This window comes from Primulina eburnea, chromosome 12, assembly GCF_022965805.1.
Source record: "Primulina eburnea isolate SZY01 chromosome 12, ASM2296580v1, whole genome shotgun sequence".
Classification (NCBI taxonomy): Eukaryota; Viridiplantae; Streptophyta; class Magnoliopsida; order Lamiales; family Gesneriaceae; genus Primulina; species Primulina eburnea.
Genome location: NC_133112.1, coordinates 522,936 through 536,848, shown reverse-complemented (window position 1 = coordinate 536,848; position 13,913 = coordinate 522,936). Strand labels below are relative to the sequence as shown.

Genomic DNA, 13,913 nt, shown 5'->3' with positions numbered 1-13,913 from the left:
TATTGATATTATTTTCAAGACGGGTTCGGGGATTTCGGGGATGGGAATAGTAACCTCATACCCGCCCCGAATTACATCAAAGATTTAAAAAAATCTCCGAACCCGAACCCAAACCCCAAAAAATCAGGGATCCTAATAATATTAATAATACTATTATTTTATTATTGATATTATTTTCAAGGCGGGTTCGGAGATTTCGGGGATGAGAATAGTAACCCCATACCCGCCCCGAATTACATCAAAGATTTAAAAAAATCTCCGAACCCGAACCCAAACCCAAAAAAATCAGGGATCCTCATCCCCGTTTCGGTTTTTCCCTACGGGGCCCCAAAACCGTGGGAAAAATTGTCATCCCTAATTGTTACTCGTGATTAAATAATGTATGCAACCAAAACCTGAACCTTGTAAAATTTTAAAGATATAAAAACACTTTGAATTATGTAATTAAACTATTTGATATCCGCAATTGTACTCTTTGTAATCTCTTTTTGCATCCCGGCAACCGAAAGATTCAAACATGTAATGATTGTTTTGATAACAATTGTATGATCAAAAGTTTGTCATCTACATCCTCGTCCCCTCCCTAATATCCGTTTTTTCGGATTCGTGGAATTATCGAATACAAAACTGCATGTTTCAAATCATCATCCTCATCAATGTCCTATCACCGTTTCAAAAAAATTAATGGAATAGGACGGGACGGATTCGAAGATTTCTCAAACAAAATTTATTATTATTTATTATTATCAGTGATAATATTATTATTAATATTAATTTTGAGACGGATTCGGAGATAAAAATAATATCAACATACTCACCTCGAACTATTTCGGAGATTTTAAACTATCTCCGAACCTTGAAAAATCGGGGGGCCCTATTCTCATTTCGGGTTTTCCCTACGAGGCCCCGAATTCGTGTAGAAATTTTTATCCTTACATCGAACGTATCAGTTTATGAAATGATTAAAATTAAAAATAAGAGTGAGTATCATGTGAGACCGTCTCACAGATCATAATCTGTGAGACGGGTCAACTTTACTCAAGTTCACAATAAAAAGTAATACTCTTAGCATAAAAAGTAATACTTTTTCATGGGTGACCCAAATAAGAGATTCGTCTCACAAGTACAATCCGTGAGACCGTCTCATACAAGTTTTTGTCTAAAAATAATATACTATATAAAATAATAAAAATTCGTTGTCAAGTAATTGCTTTATTAAATTGAAATTAAAATATAACGATGAGATAATGATCTTTGAAATAATTATCTGTACGATCTGACCTCTAAAGAACTACTCAAATATTGAAGATATAGAATAGGGAATAAAATTTTCTTTGATAGGTTTTGAAAGGTCTGTTTTGAATTAGGAGCAGATTATGGTACTTACAACAATAAAAAGGATTTTGTGCAAGATATTGTGGTGATCAGAATATATGTTATACGACAAAATTGAGCTTTTCAAGTTTTCGGGGTGAGAACAAATGAACAATTAACATTTGAAAGTACATTAACTGATAAATATTTGAAAACGGGAATTTCTAAATTGTACAGACATACATAGTGTGTGTATAATGTCTCATTCAACTATTGTCCTCACAAATCAATATAAATCTTTATATTATATTTATCTCACTCACACTATAAGAAATTACCTAAGATGAAATTAATCTCATAATCATTATAAGTTAAACATGCTTCACTTTGAAATTTTAAGGTATGATCTCTTGAAAATAAAATGCATATCGTTGATATGAGTACTTCATATCAAATCTTTTAGGTATTTTATCTATTTTTATGTCCAGCAGCTTTCTCATTGATTTGTGATTGGAGATGACAATGGACAGGGCAAGGAACAGATTTGTCATCCGTACATTCGTCCTCGAATTCAATATCTATCCTCATATACATCCTGATCCCCGTTTTTTCGGGTTCGGGGAAATCGCGGGGATCATAGAATTTCAAAAACGCATATTACTTCAAAATATATACATATGAAATGAATATTAAATCAAAAATTCATAATGGAAAGTTTACAACAATAGTTCAAGATTACGAAAAAAGAACATGACTATGTAGGTAGCAAACAAACATAATATAAATTTAATTTTAAATTTGACAAAAATATTGAAACGTACAAGAAATCTTATCTGTTATGAATGAAATAACTGATGAATAATTTTTTTTTATCGTCCTCCGTAGCACTAACACATTCTAGCTTTCTTTGTACGATTGTTCAATCTTATCATGAAATCCAAAGCCAACTATCTACAAAATGGTCGAGTTCAACTCATCCTTACATTGCTCTAATTGAAATATTATTCACATTTATTGTTATAAGTAGAAATCCATGATTTCTCTATAGACGTCATATGTGGACAATCCAATAAATCCTTAGAATAAGAGTCTCAAATTAGCATCTCATTAACCTTATAACACCAACAAGGTTTTGATCCATATTGAGACATCTACCGATTGAACATCACCATACATCCCATTCTCGAACCGTACTTCAAATCCAACACACCTATACCAGGCAAAGAAAGAATCACCTGAGTACTGACCCAGTAGAGGACGACAGGAGGAAAACGCCTCCCCCACATAAAAAATTGTTTGAAATGTGGATTTACCCACTAAAAAACTAGGAACAATCAATGTGATATGGGAGAAATTTTGTACATACTCCTCGACAAAGAAGAGTATACAAGGAGAACTAGAATGGCAGCACGCCACCTAAAATTTGGGCCTAAAATGATTAGCACCTAGCGAACTATTAGAATCGAGTCATATTGATTCCACCAACTACTACCGAGTCCAACATGTTAAAGCATGAGAGCAGCAAATAAGAAACTGAAAATGGGATTGGACCTTCTCCAGAATGTTGCCTTCGATATGGTCAAAAGTATCGCCATGGATGGGCGAAAACTGCAAAGGAATGGTGCAAACAATCACATCAATGCATTGGCAAGCACATATAGTGATGCAATGCAGAAGTCATGTTTCTCTTCTTTCCAATTACGTAAATGTTTGTTCTGGTGCATCATCTTGCACACACGGGCTCATCTACACCCCCTCTGGCCAGATCCTGGTTTTTATTTGCCTTGTACCAAGCTCAGAAGAAAATCTGTAAATATATGCTCATACTCTGGCATTTTCCCATATCCTGCAAATTGTGTGGAAGCATGTAAGAACTAACACTCTAGGCAGGCCCTTTACATTTTTAGGACCTTGTTGCTTGTACAGAAAAGTCTGTTTCCGATTAAGACTATATCATTGTTCGGCCATAATGCTTCAACTTTCCCTCATTATTTTGATTCTTTCCAACACAACCACAAGGTCATATACCATACCTGGAAAATAGTTGATGTCTATCACATAATAGCAGTCTTCAGTTCCATGTTCTCGAATTATATCTAAGTTAAATAGTCGAAGACCCTATCACATGCGCATAATATAATAATTAATCAAAAAATGTCCCAGTAAAAACCATGGGGATACAAAAAATAAAAAAATTGTTGTTTGCATTAATATGGAAAGAAATAACAAAGGCATTGGGAGTACCAGTCGCCGACGTAGTTCCCTGGCCAGTCTCTCAAGTAACGGACCTGGAGGAAGCTCTGATAAAGATGGTAAAGAAAAAGGTGAATATCCTTTCAAATGTCAATGCAACCAAAAAATAATCACCTAACTCAACTCAACAAATGATCAATCATTTGAAAGGGATATTAAATCTTGTTTCACGGGCCGTAAAGGAAGCGCACTCCACTGCACTCACACTAAAATTATGATTCTATATAGTAGTTTGCACTCAAAAGTCTATGTCATAAAAAAACTGCTCACCAGCAATACCAGGATCCAAGTCTGCTTCATCGGCAGATGCAGCAGCACAAGATACTCTTGGAAAGCGATAAACACCCACATTCTTTGATAATTCGCGCTTACTGACATCAGGCAAGGAGAAACGCCTGACCACCTTTACTGCTTCCCCAACAATATAAACTTTGAAGAGTACACCTCCTACAAATTGAATAAAAGAGGAGGTGCCACATGGATGAATTTTCTATTGTAAGCATAGGGAAGTTGCTGAACATGAGATTAACAATGGAATCCTACCATGATTAATGAATTCCTGCAAAACTAGAGGGGGTTCCAACTTCTGGAGGGAGCACTCATCGTAAGCAAGAGACAGCTCATGTGACTTGGCAACCAACGGCTTTGCCACTGAAATATCCATAGACCGATTACAATATATCAAAATGAGGATAAAATCATGACAAGATCTCCTAAGTCCTGCTCAATTGCATAAAAGTATTTATGGCTGCATACCAGAGAACAGTTCCAAGTTTATCCATCACTATTATGATATTAGAGTTTACGCAAATATCAAAGGAATGTACCAATAGGTAGTCTCAGCCCAGCCTTGTTCACTGCCTCCGGAATAGATGATGGATCTTTCTTTATAACCAACTGTTTAGGAACACGAACTTTTCCTGAATACAAAATGGAAGTGAAACCTGATGGCACTTGCATCTTACTTTGCTAAGTTTGTTAGTTCTGAAAATGCCCATAAACTGGCGCGTTAGCACGAATCAGATTTCTTATGTCCACAGCATTGCTTCTCGACCTTGAAAAAAGAGAAGCAAAAGCCTCCAAAGAAACACCCAAGCTATTGAAGGCATATCTATAAAATTACCGCAAGGATCCGACAGATTTAAGTCAGCAACATCCTGAAGCATGGACTGTCGATTGTACACATGCTGAATGGCATCAGGAGGATCAAGAACTGTCACTTCAGGATGTGTCTGCCGGTAATCCTTCAACAGATACAAAATAACAATTAGAAAGGATCCTTAGGCACCCTGTTAATATTCAGGCCTAGTAAAGGATGATTTAAAAATCAACAGGTAAAAAATTAACATATTCCATCTCTTCCCAAATTACAATCAGACAAGAATAAAGAAACATTAAATGAGAAAATCAATGAAATACGAACCAATGAAAAAGGGAAACAAAGCACAGAGAACATTGGAAGTGCATTTTCTAACTACAAATTTTGCATGTAAGTTCAGCACGGTATCATGGCTACAACATTTATCCTCACTTCTTCTGCTAGTGAGATATGTGATGAGCTGGTTCAATGTAGTGTGGACTAGACTGCACTTGATTAATCAAGACAAGTCTTTGTCCCTAGTGCATAAACCCCAAAAATACCTAGATATTTCATTTCAGCGATTCTGATTTTATCACTGCAACACACAAGATATTGTTATTTGGACTTTGGTTCAGACAAAATTCCAAGATTCTTGATCAAATTCTTTAACTGCTAGTCTGATCCCTCGATGTATAAATATATTACCTTAAACACATAAAAATAAAAAGAAACTATCGGAGAGGAAAAAAACGAGTTGTAATCTCCAAACAATTATGGAAGGCTGGAATATGTCCAATTCATTTTTTCTTGAGTGCATGTGCTAGCAGTTAGTGTAACTGACTTCATGTTAAGACAAAACTTAATGCTCGGGATTTGGTGATTGCTATGAAGAAGTTTGTATTCAGACCAATCCATTACTATCCTTTGTGTTGTATACAACATGGTTTTTGGCTTCCTTCTCAGGAGTTTTCGTGAATAGAATTCTTTATATCACATTCTTTAGCAGATCCTTTAGACCAATTTAGGTTACAAGGTCTTTCTCCCACCACACATACAGACCGATCCTCATCACACTCCCACCTGGAAACTCAGCACCATAGACCCAAGTATGCAGAAAACTTATAACAGAAAACATGCAGAATTTAAAACACAGTACATGAAATAACAAACATTGAAAAAGATGTAAAACTGTTGACAAATAAAAAGGTGAGCTTTCTCAAGGGATGAAGTGATGGTGGTGGTGATGACATTAGAATAGAGAACCCGTTGAAAAGATAAACCCCAAATGCCCAAAGGCATAGAACTTAAAATGTACGAAAACCATTCCAAAAAATGAATCCACTGGGGATGCATTGCAAGAGGGCATCCTCTTTTCTGAACTCTTGAGGCTTTAGCCAAAATCAACGAGTCATGATTCATTGTGGCGGTGAGTTGCACACTGCAAATTAAGTTGGATGAGACAATTTTTAGGGCAAGCAGGTTGCCCACCAGTCGGAGACAGCACTGTCCAAGCCATAGCATCGTGCATCATGCAATTAATTTCCTAAGATGCTATATGTATCATCTAACCGTAACTTCCGAAGGCATTGCAATAATATAAGTAAAAGATGCAGTTCGATAACAAGATCAACCTCGAGCACATGCCGCCACTCCTTTCCAGATAACTGCAAAAGAAGTATATTTGGGATGTATCAATACTGTGCTTGAGTTATAAGCACAACAAATAGGATATAAAGCAGGATTTACATTTATAGACAAGGGTGGTAAAGCCGTGAATGGGCACAAGCAAACTCACTTTATGCAACACGATGTCAAAAGGACCTTGATCCGAAAGGGGTTTACTTTGGTCGATTGCAACAAAAAGAATCCCCTTGTTCCTGGATTTGTATAATCCAAAAGCTATTAGCACATGATAATCTACAGGCGTTCTAATTCTGAGTGATAGTCATGACATAGTATCATGAAAAATCTGCCTATTACTTTTAGTCAAATAAAAGACATCAATAGTTATACAGCCTTTTCTTTTATCTCTTCATTGAAAAAAAAGAAAGAAGAGGAAGTGATGATGCCAAGCATTCAAGCATCTAAATTTGTTCCAAGGCTTACTAATGAACACAAGACACAAGAACAGTAAAAGATACCAAACCTATTTTCTTTTTCAGTCCATAAAAAGCTTCTGGTCAAAGCACAAACTAGGAAGTTAAAATGAACAGCTAGAGAACATAGAAGGACAGCTTCAAATTCCAATTCGACAGCCAAAACTTCCAGGCTTCCAGCACTACTAATAGAGGATAAACTCAAAGTTTCGCGACAATGCAAAGGTGGCAACAAGTATCAAGCTAAACAAGGCGGAGAATGACGAGGACCATAGAATATCTAGAAAAAATGCTTTCAACTTGTGAACACAGGTTTTTTGTCAAAATTAAAAATATCCTTCTGTCCGAAACTCTTGTGTGGCTGTGACAACAGACCACACCTCAAAAAGGAGATTCCGTTTAGAATATAAATAAACTGAAGCAATCACACAACCAGAAACAAATTCAAATGTTACCAAGAAAAAGACTTGCACAACATCTAAAGCTACAGAACCGACTCCAAAGACAATTTCAATCACAAGAAGCGCCTTATCATCCAGAATAAAGTAGGGATAAAATCATTAAAAAAAAAAACTGAAAAGGAGATATAAAGTTAGCGAAAAAGAAAAATAAAGAAAAAGGAGGCGTACACACACAAAGACACATACATACATGTATATGGCCTTGGAAACTGAAACAGATCTAAACATTTTGACAATGGAGGGAGCAATGAAAAAACAAAAAGACACGCATTATGTTGTGAAAGTTTATAATACCTGGCCAAGCCTTGAAGCTTGGGTTGTAAAAAGCTCTTAATCTTCTTGGACGTAAGAGCATATCCGACGACGACAAGTTTTAAAGCCGGGACGACCGGAGGCGCGCACTTCTTACGCGGAAGCGCCACCATTTTCTTATTATCCCCGACCTCTCCGTCGTTTCTGATCTGTTCTTCGAACGGCATTTCACCAGTCATCCTCATTCCCAAACAACGACAACACGTTTTTATGCTGTGAGATTAATGTTTAATTTTGTCCCAACTGAATGCCAATAAACAAGGAAAGAAGGAACTTTTACACATATTTATTATTAAATTAAATAAATAAATAATAAAATATTCACTCGATCGCAAATCAAATCTTTTCTCCTATGTTCGTTCAACTATGGTCATATTTTTTAAAAAATTCAGGGGATGGGAAAAGACTCCAACATAATTCTCTCTAGACCTATTAATCCACGTTAAATACATACATATAAAGAAATCTCACATGAAAATTTGCATTAATCACTTCATCATGGGTCAATGCAAGCGGAAGTGACTAATAAGGTGACACTGAAAATCACCTGGGGTGATTGAAACATTGTCATTTCATAAATTTTATCGTACCATTTACAATGACTTGTTACTGATTTACCAACACAACCACTGAAGGCAGTGAACATCAACTGATTCGAATTAACAAATTTAGTTTCTCGTGGAAGCAGTTGATATTAAAAATAGCTACCCAAATCTTACGATAAATTTTAAAAATATGCGTCAATAAAGCAGTTTAAATAGTCCATTGCTAAGAAGAATGATCACATACAAATTGTTTGGCAGTTATCGTACAAAATTACAACAATCAAATAATGATTGAAACAAAGATAACAACCAGTAATAAATAAAATATCATATCTGCTGCTGGTAGAGCCACCAGATTTACAATGGGTATCAAACACTTCGACAACAGAAACTGAATATTGGCTCCGAGATGATGGCGGCAAATACTGAGCACAACTCAAACCAGATTCCGGGTCAATATTGATCAAACCCAGTTGGGCAGGGCAGAAAGCACAAGTCTCAGTTTCCTTTAATTCATCCTCTTTCATTCGAGACTCGCTTCCGTTTCCTAAAACAACAGTTTAAACCCATGTTAATGAAGCTCGATTAATTACTACAAATGCACATACCTGAGTATTGCCCCTGTTGGCCGAACAAAACTAGAGGAGAAAGACAACTGCTCGGAAATTCAGTGCATGAGTTGTGGAAATGAGGAAATCGATAAGCTTATACCAGATATTAAGTCATATTCACAACAGCAAAAGCTCGGTCACTCCCCTATTACCGTAACTTCTTCCACTAACACAAACATGGTGAGAACATGGAGACACAAAGTGACAATATGATAAATTTCAATTCAATACTAAAATTGAAGGGATCAAATCAGATCCTCGATCTTCATAAATTCAACCCTTTCCACTCCATATGGAATTTATGCCTCAATTTTTCATTCATACAAATGCAATTTTCCAACACAGGTAATAACAATAAGAAAAATGACAAACAAAAGAACAACTTTTTATAGCAAATTATAAGTAAAAAATGATATTATGAAAAAGGTATATGCACCGGCCAAATTTGGTGAAGCGCACAAGTTGTGCATTATAATAGGGGCTTTGTATCTGTGGTTTTTCACACAGCGTGTTTTTTTTTATAGAATTGGATGTCAACATCTACTGCTCACAAAACAAAGCATGTAATACAAGCCTAAAAGTAACTAAATAAAATATTTCGAATATCAAATTTAGATTTTTTTTACACAAGCCGTCATTTGGTGCGCAACATCTAGCAAGTTAATAAAACATCACATTCGAACAGCTTGAAGGAAACATAATTGTCACAAGATAAATCATATCCATAGAAATGCTGGCATCTTGATTATTTCGCATCAATCAAAGCCAAACACATATCATGGACAATACATCGACAATATGGTGGAACATTTTTCATTGCAATTAGTCTTCAAAAACACAAAAGTAACAAAAAATGCAAGTGAGGAGGTGCAACTACGATATGTAATGCCCTTGAAAAATTATCTGTAAATGGATTAAATTACCTGCCCGCATGAGATATCTTTGCTTGTCATCTTTTTAGCACAAGAACACAAACCAGTATGCTCAAATCAAATACATCGTCTTTGACTCTGCGATTCAAAGAGGGAATGCAAAAGATACTGTGAATATACCAATTACCCAAAGACCCTAGACTAAAATCCGTATCATGACCGTTGCAGCAAGGGACCCCCTAGTAATCACATGATTTAATGGCCATAACAAGAGGGTGACAAAGTTCCATAAATTTGATTAAAGGTGTAGCGTCGTCGAAAACGGTTTGGAGTATTATAAATACAACACCCATGCTTCAATCATCCCATGCATGTATGCACTGAAGTTCTGGTGGTAAGGCCAAAAAGGACTGCAAACTGTCAACAACAACAAAAAATAAATAAATAAAAGGGCAAGACCAAAGTAGTAAGACTGCAACGAGAAGATTACCAACCTCAAAAAAACAAAAAACAGGACAGAGGATTAAATAAGCGGAGTATTAACACACTGGCTAATGAGGAATGAAATTAACAAATCTAGTTCAAATTATTATAACATGAGTTGATTTACAATGCAGTATGCTGTATACACCTCCCCTTACCCCAAAAAAGATATGAAAACTTAACTATAAATCACCAAATAATTTTCTTAAGTATGGGGTTTATGGAGAATAAAAGAAAAACTTAAAAAATACAGAATTTCTGAGTGTTAAGGATATATATGCATTACCATATACAAATTATGCAGCTTAACCTAAATAAAAAATATTAGGATAACTAATTTGATTGAATAACCGAAAATGAGTAATAATCGAGCAACATTTGCAACAGTTCTATAAACCTTAAAAAAATGGAGAACTGGAGGAAAACCAGAATAGCATAATAAATCTACAGATGATGCCGTCGTGGAGAAAGTCCAGATTAACTACTTTGACTTCATAACAAAAAAGATAAGAGTGAAAACAAAAACCACCTAGTGAAGACTGTAGAAGACATCACATATTTAAAATCTTCAAATATTGCTACAATTAAAGGGATAAATCATGACCATATCTTCACAATACAAAATCCTCAACTTTACAAAAAAAAGAATTTGACATAAATGTACAAATAATCTGCGAAGAAATATTCAAAAGGCTAAGATCTCAGGGAAAAATTTTTATCGAGAAAGTAGAAAGTACCTGTCATAAAAGTACAAATAACACCATTCATAACTCTTGCCACAGGTAGGAGCAGCTGGAAGTCTAACAATTAACATCTCAACTTCATGAAGAGGTTTTTGACGATAGCCGTGCAGCATAGAACACAAAGACTTGCTAGAATATTGGTGGGTACACACTTCCTTTATACATTATATCCATTTAATAAGTAACTAGCACAACAATACTCAAATAACTTCTATTTTCATCACCATCAACCAAAACACGTAACATTTCAGGGTAATTACGTATTAATCGCTAGGTATCGATTATTAAATATCATCAAACCTAATTTAGTCCTTTCCAACAATATCCAGTAAACAAACCATAAAATTCATCAAATGTGAGCCAAACTATACGTTTGAGCTGGTATACCCAACAAATCATTAGCTTTAACCCAACCAGAGATCACGGCAAATCAGAGAACATGCAGACTAGCCAACCAATCTCACACACATTCACATACAGCAGTCTAACTCTCAATGAGTTTGACTGTATTACCTAGCAAATGTTAGGAGCAGAAGGGTGGGTTCCCACTAGACAACAATACAATTAGACAGCCCCACCACACCAATGAGACAGCCCCACTATTCCAACACACACACACAAAGAACATAAAAACATGAGAGCGGGAGAGAGAGATCAAAGCATACACAAGGAAATCATTCTTATCAAGCGAAAGTAAATCAATAAAGTTCAAAAATTGATTCCAAAGTCTGCCCTAAGCCTACATATGGATTCACATTTGAGAGGCTTTCTTTATAACCAGTTGGTAACATTACAATGAGTTCTACAGACTATATGATCCACGAGAAAGAATATTTCTTAATTTCTTCCAACTGCAAACACAATAAGGACAAAACCTTATTATCAGCCACAAATTTCTTGGATAGTAGACCGTAACAGATCATCTCCAACAACTGATCTTAACTGTTGCATGAAAACATTTTTCCCCAACTTTCCTTCCTGCAGTGCAAATAGTAAAGAAGTCGGATAATATCGATTAAAATTCAATCACCGACCAAATTTTGGGAAAAATTACCACTTATATAACACTTATAAGAAATAAGGCTTGCCTTAAACAATCCACACAAAGTTCGCAATTCTTGAAACTTGGGCATAGGCAGATAACTTTTCATCCTATAAAGCAATTTGGCAATTACGTGAGACGGCGGAACCCAATTCACACTAGAGACACCATTTACTGAACCTGTAAAATAATTGTACCTCAGTTTCAAACAAAACTATAAGCAAGAGAATACATAAAATCAAGGAGGCTTACCTGGCACATTTGCAGGCCTGTAGCTGACAACACACTCCGGAACAATATGGGTGTTCATATTCGCATACCACACTGTATACCACTTAGGACTAGTCAAGTCATCCACACCAGTATCGTACTCTACACTTGAAGGATGAGACTGTCGAGACGCTGCATCAATCTTCTCGCATTTTCCTAGTATCACTTTACACAAAATGACATGTTTCTCGCCATTCTCATCCATCTCCAACAACAATGCACTGGACGAAAAACCAAAAAAGATTAAAAAGCAAGTAAACCTAAAATGCATTAACTTTTTTTCTTGTTTTTCACAAACGATCAACAATGAAACTATAAGCCATAAAATTGGTAACCAATACAATGAAAAATTAAACCAGCTGTCTGAAGAAAACTCAAGTTGAATCTCAAACACATAATACCTATTCTGGGGTGAACGCACAGGGGACAAGTGAATCCCCACGCCATGACCTTCAGATCTTGATGCCATTGCAGGAATCCCAAACCCATGCATCAAAATGCTCTCAACACCTTTGGCAGATGCCCCATACCATGCAAGGACCATGTTACTCACCCCTCTAGATTGTTTAGTGATCTCCATCTGCTTCATGAAAACCTGGCGACGAGCCGCATCCAGCGGTCCTGTCTTAACACATTGATTAATGACAGTAACTTCTGCACCCGGTTCCACAGTCTTCAATCCCGTCAAAAATAATTTTTTCACCGATGTATAACCTTCTTCTTCAGCTCTCAAAACTCTCGTCTTGGGCCATCTTGGAGACTGCAATTCTTTCTCACAAACAATTTTCCGCCTTTTCACTTTAACGTTGGATGAACTCTCCTCCGGTTGATTCATTTCTGCCTGTTCCTCTCTGTTTCTCTTAGTTAATTTTTCCAATTCATTCAAGTTCAAACTCTTTAAACTTCCCGAACTAGCTAATTTGCTAAGTTTTATCTCGATCTCAATCTTCGGATTGTTCTCATCGCCACCGACAAAATCCGGATCGTTATTATCGTAAGTATTGATACAAATCTTGGGGAAAAAGCACTTACCATCAACATCAATCCAAGAAATAGACCGCTGATTTCCAGACTCCAATTCTATCTCAAGCATGCGGTAAAAGTCGAGAAAACGATCAATCCCTTCAATCCGAGCCTCGATCATGGGCATGCCCTCGGAAAACCCTAGCTTCAATACTTCGACCACTACCTCCGGGTAGTCAGTCCAAGATCCGTGATCGTAAAACATGACCCGTTTTGGTTCGGAGCTCCGCTTGAAGTTTGAGTAATTCTGGATCAGCGGGTCGCGAGACGGCGACGCCTTGGAGCATCGAGAAACATCGACTCTGAGACATTTGCCACCTTTCTTCGTCATCATCGTTGAATTGGGGGCCGAATCCATGGCTACACAAATCTACAAGTTGAGAAGCTCTGGGCACAAGAACTTCTGAGGTAGGGTCCATTTTGCCTACCGTCGTTTTATAGTGGAAGGACTGGTCTAAGGGACGAAATGACCGAATTGGCCCGAAGCAAACGTCAGCGGAGCGGCCACGTGCGAATTTCGATTGCTTCAGCCCAAAGAAACGAATTGACATTTCCAAACATCCTTAGGGTTAATCTATTACGTCACATGTATGTCATATTATTAGTCGTTGTCCTAAAATTCTTTTTTGGGTCTTCACTTTGCAAAATGTTTAAACGTCGTACCATTCATCACGTGATACTTATTTGATTAAATTTTCTAGTTTAACTTGTGATTGTTTTTTTGGGTAGTGTATGCATTTAATGTTACATAAAACTGTGATAACAAAGAAAATTCCTTTCGTTTGTATCAAAACCTAATAGAACCTC

The 13,913-nt window shown here is 36.4% G+C and overlaps 2 protein-coding genes and 1 long non-coding RNA gene across 10 annotated transcripts; 1 reads left to right on the top strand and 2 right to left on the bottom strand.

The window, feature by feature from the left end:
* Nucleotides 1-2,269: 2,269 nt before the first annotated feature.
* Nucleotides 2,270-7,904, bottom strand: LOC140807163 (inositol-tetrakisphosphate 1-kinase 3-like). Of its 4 annotated transcripts, XR_012112639.1 has the most exons (11): nucleotides 7,500-7,904; nucleotides 6,444-6,525; nucleotides 6,280-6,312; nucleotides 4,691-4,811; nucleotides 4,395-4,487; nucleotides 4,111-4,218; nucleotides 3,838-4,014; nucleotides 3,559-3,614; nucleotides 3,348-3,432; nucleotides 2,866-3,160; nucleotides 2,270-2,524 (listed from the first exon to the last, which is right to left on the bottom strand). XR_012112639.1 is itself a non-coding variant. In XM_073163885.1 (10 exons), the coding sequence occupies exons 1-10, from the start codon at nucleotides 7,700-7,702 to the stop codon at nucleotides 3,090-3,092; spliced, it is 1,029 nt and encodes a 342-aa protein (XP_073019986.1). In that variant the 5' UTR covers nucleotides 7,703-7,904; the 3' UTR covers nucleotides 2,623-3,089. The 4 variants fall into 4 exon arrangements, 3 of the variants coding, with proteins under 3 accessions (XP_073019986.1, XP_073019988.1, XP_073019987.1); XM_073163885.1 differs by lacking the exon at nucleotides 2,270-2,524 and having other exon boundaries at nucleotides 2,623-3,160; XM_073163887.1 differs by lacking the exons at nucleotides 2,270-2,524; nucleotides 7,500-7,904 and adding an exon at nucleotides 6,795-6,977 and having other exon boundaries at nucleotides 2,623-3,160.
* On the top strand, nucleotides 4,731-5,853 carry LOC140807164 (uncharacterized). Its single transcript, XR_012112640.1, has 2 exons — nucleotides 4,731-5,187; nucleotides 5,284-5,853. It is a non-coding gene; the product is annotated as an uncharacterized lncRNA (long non-coding RNA).
* A 353-nt stretch (nucleotides 7,905-8,257) lies between the features above and the next one.
* LOC140807162 (inactive poly [ADP-ribose] polymerase RCD1-like) lies at nucleotides 8,258-13,586 on the bottom strand. Of its 5 annotated transcripts, none has more exons than XR_012112636.1 (6): nucleotides 12,485-13,586; nucleotides 12,066-12,304; nucleotides 11,860-11,993; nucleotides 10,766-11,749; nucleotides 9,597-9,962; nucleotides 8,258-8,609 (listed from the first exon to the last, which is right to left on the bottom strand). XR_012112636.1 is itself a non-coding variant. In XM_073163884.1 (4 exons), the coding sequence occupies exons 1-4, from the start codon at nucleotides 13,462-13,464 to the stop codon at nucleotides 11,654-11,656; spliced, it is 1,449 nt and encodes a 482-aa protein (XP_073019985.1). In that variant the 5' UTR covers nucleotides 13,465-13,586; the 3' UTR covers nucleotides 8,258-11,653. The 5 variants fall into 5 exon arrangements, 1 of the variants encoding a protein (XP_073019985.1); XR_012112638.1 differs by having other exon boundaries at nucleotides 9,597-9,683; XR_012112635.1 differs by having other exon boundaries at nucleotides 9,597-11,749.
* Between the last annotated feature and the right edge of the window lie 327 nt (nucleotides 13,587-13,913).

What these genes read in the sequence shown, in the direction of transcription:
- LOC140807163 (XM_073163885.1), bottom strand. Translation starts at nt 7,702, where the DNA reads ATGAGGATGACTGGTGAAATGCCGTTCGAAGAACAGATCAGAAACGAC. An exon ending in TGGGCTGAGACTACCTATTG is followed by an intron (nt 4,219 to 4,394) that starts GTACATTCCTTT and finishes TGGATATTTCAG; the next exon opens with TGGCAAAGCCGTTGGTTGCC. An exon ending in AGACATCAACTATTTTCCAG is followed by an intron (nt 3,161 to 3,347) that starts GTATGGTATATG and finishes CACAATTTGCAG; the next exon opens with GATATGGGAAAATGCCAGAG.
- LOC140807162 (XM_073163884.1), bottom strand. Translation starts at nt 13,464, where the DNA reads ATGGATTCGGCCCCCAATTCAACGATGATGACGAAGAAAGGTGGCAAA. An exon ending in CAGGCCTGCAAATGTGCCAG is followed by an intron (nt 11,994 to 12,065) that starts GTAAGCCTCCTT and finishes ATTATTTTACAG; the next exon opens with GTTCAGTAAATGGTGTCTCT. An exon ending in CTTTGTGTGGATTGTTTAAG is followed by an intron (nt 11,750 to 11,859) that starts GCAAGCCTTATT and finishes TTTGCACTGCAG; the next exon opens with GAAGGAAAGTTGGGGAAAAA.